Source organism: Nelumbo nucifera, chromosome 5 (genome assembly GCF_055504915.1).
Source record: "Nelumbo nucifera cultivar China Antique chromosome 5, China Antique-T2T, whole genome shotgun sequence".
Classification (NCBI taxonomy): Eukaryota; Viridiplantae; Streptophyta; class Magnoliopsida; order Proteales; family Nelumbonaceae; genus Nelumbo; species Nelumbo nucifera.
In genome coordinates, this window is record NC_142653.1 from 56,116,402 (window position 1) to 56,118,345 (window position 1,944).

At 40.1% G+C, this 1,944-nt stretch overlaps 1 protein-coding gene across 1 annotated transcript; it reads left to right on the forward strand.

Annotated features, from left to right (window-relative positions):
• The first annotated feature begins 256 nt into the window (after positions 1-256).
• Positions 257-1,366, forward strand: LOC148791631 (uncharacterized). The gene has a single exon (XM_088888270.1). It carries the CDS (start codon positions 257-259, stop codon positions 1,364-1,366), a length of 1,110 nt encoding a protein of 369 aa, XP_088744396.1.
• Positions 1,367-1,944: the final 578 nt, after the last annotated feature.

Below are 1,944 nucleotides of genomic sequence, written 5' to 3' on the forward strand. Positions count from 1 at the left end.
CTTAGATGATTCTCTATGGGCCTGCCAACTTAAGAAAAGATACTGGAAGGAGAGCAGTCTATTTAATTGCAAAGTCCGATAAACCGACTCATGGTGGTGGAAATGCTCACTCAAAGTCCTAAAGGATCTCAAGGCGCATGTATGCTGGAAGATAGGTAATGGCAGAACAGTTGATGCCTTGAAGGATCCCTGGATTCCTGGAATCCCAAGCAACATCCTGAGGCCAAAGATAAACTCCCCTTAAAATAGCCTTATGATGGAAGGCTTAGAATGGGACTACGACAAACTACAGGAGTGGTTCGAATCAGAGACAATCGAGCAATGGTTAATTCACAATAAAATCAGCCTATTCAATTCTCTTACAAAATACCAGAGGCAGGAAGCCACAGAGATTAAATGGTCAAAAGTTTGGTCAAACAAAGCCTCGTTCAGATGCCAACTATTCACTTGGAAATTCCTCCATGATATTGTTAAAACGAAAACCAAAACATGGGGAGCTTTCAGAAGCAATGATACAAGCTGCACCTTCTGCCGTGATGAACCTGAAACACAAACCCACCTCTTCCTCCAATGCCCATTAACACGGGCTGTCTGGCTGCAAGCTCAAGTGGGCCTCAACCCAGATGCTTTTTTGCAATCAAACTCGAGAGACATCTTAACATGGTGGTCTTCCTATTACAAAGCCGCTATTAGGAAAGAGGATTGTAAACATTATCTGGATTATCTCATCTCCATTCTCCGAGCCATCTGGGATACCAGAAATGCTGCAATCTTCAAAAATGATAAACCAGTCGCATCAACTATTCTCAAAAGAGCCAACCAATACTACAAGCTTCAATTTGCTGATCCAATAGACCAGCAACCTCCAGACCAGGAGCTGAATTTAGCTAACATACTTGACGTGCATGAAGACATTATATTGGTTGATGGATCTTGGGATCCATGCACCATGGATGCTTCTACAGGGCTTTTCTTCATTTCTCATGCTCTGAATCACTCTTTTGTAGAAGGACAGCCATGCCTGGTCTCTTCCCCAGCAGTAGCGGAGATGTGGGCAATAGCAAGAGGTCTCAGATACCTACTGAAGCAAAACATCACAACAGCTACCCTTCTCTCAGATGCCAAAGCTGGTCTTTTATCTCTAAAAGGAACCAGAGCAAACATTAACAGGAACATACAAGCTATTCAAGAACACACCAAATACCTGCTCTCTCTTTTTGTTAATATTAAATTAGTTTTTGTTAAAAGGTCTGCGGTCATGAAAGCCCATAACATAGCAAAATTAGCGAACCCCCAGATCTTGTCTTTGCTCATTATGCCCTCCAAACAAACAACAGTTTATTTGCCAACTGTAAAAAGGAGATAATAATGTATCCTTAGTGTTTGTCGGTTCCTTTTATTAGAATTTCTTTTACCAAAAAAAAAGTGACAAACTGACAATGCTCTTAGTCAGACTAGTTTTCTTGGCTATTATGCCATTAACGGTGAAAAACTTCTGTTCTTCAAAAAGCATGATTATCCCTGATTCATCACTTGGAACAAGAATTTGGTTGCATATAACGACACCAATTGAGAGCAATCTCTGAGAGGTGAGTTCAACATTTTTAATTTGATTGCATGTAAGGACATCAAGAGAAAATCAGGGGTTAGTGTTTCACAGTGAAAAGCCAACTGAAACCCAGGGATTTTATTAAAGAATCAATCAACAGTCCAATCTCTCGCAGGAAAGCAAGAACGCTTGGATCATTCAAACGGAAACCAAGGTATTCCATATATGAATCTTAAAGCCGATCATGGCTTCCCACTGAGATAAACGGAAACGTGGAGAGTATGGTCTATGAATGCCAAAATCCATTTGATTCTCAGCTTAGAAAGCTTCTAATCATGTCAAACTCTAGGTTATACCTTTGATAAGGCAAAAATTAAAAAAAAAAAAGAAAAAAA

Coding starts and splice junctions, on each gene's coding strand:
- LOC148791631 (XM_088888270.1), top strand. CDS start 257: ATGGAAGGCTTAGAATGGGACTACGACAAACTACAGGAGTGGTTCGAA.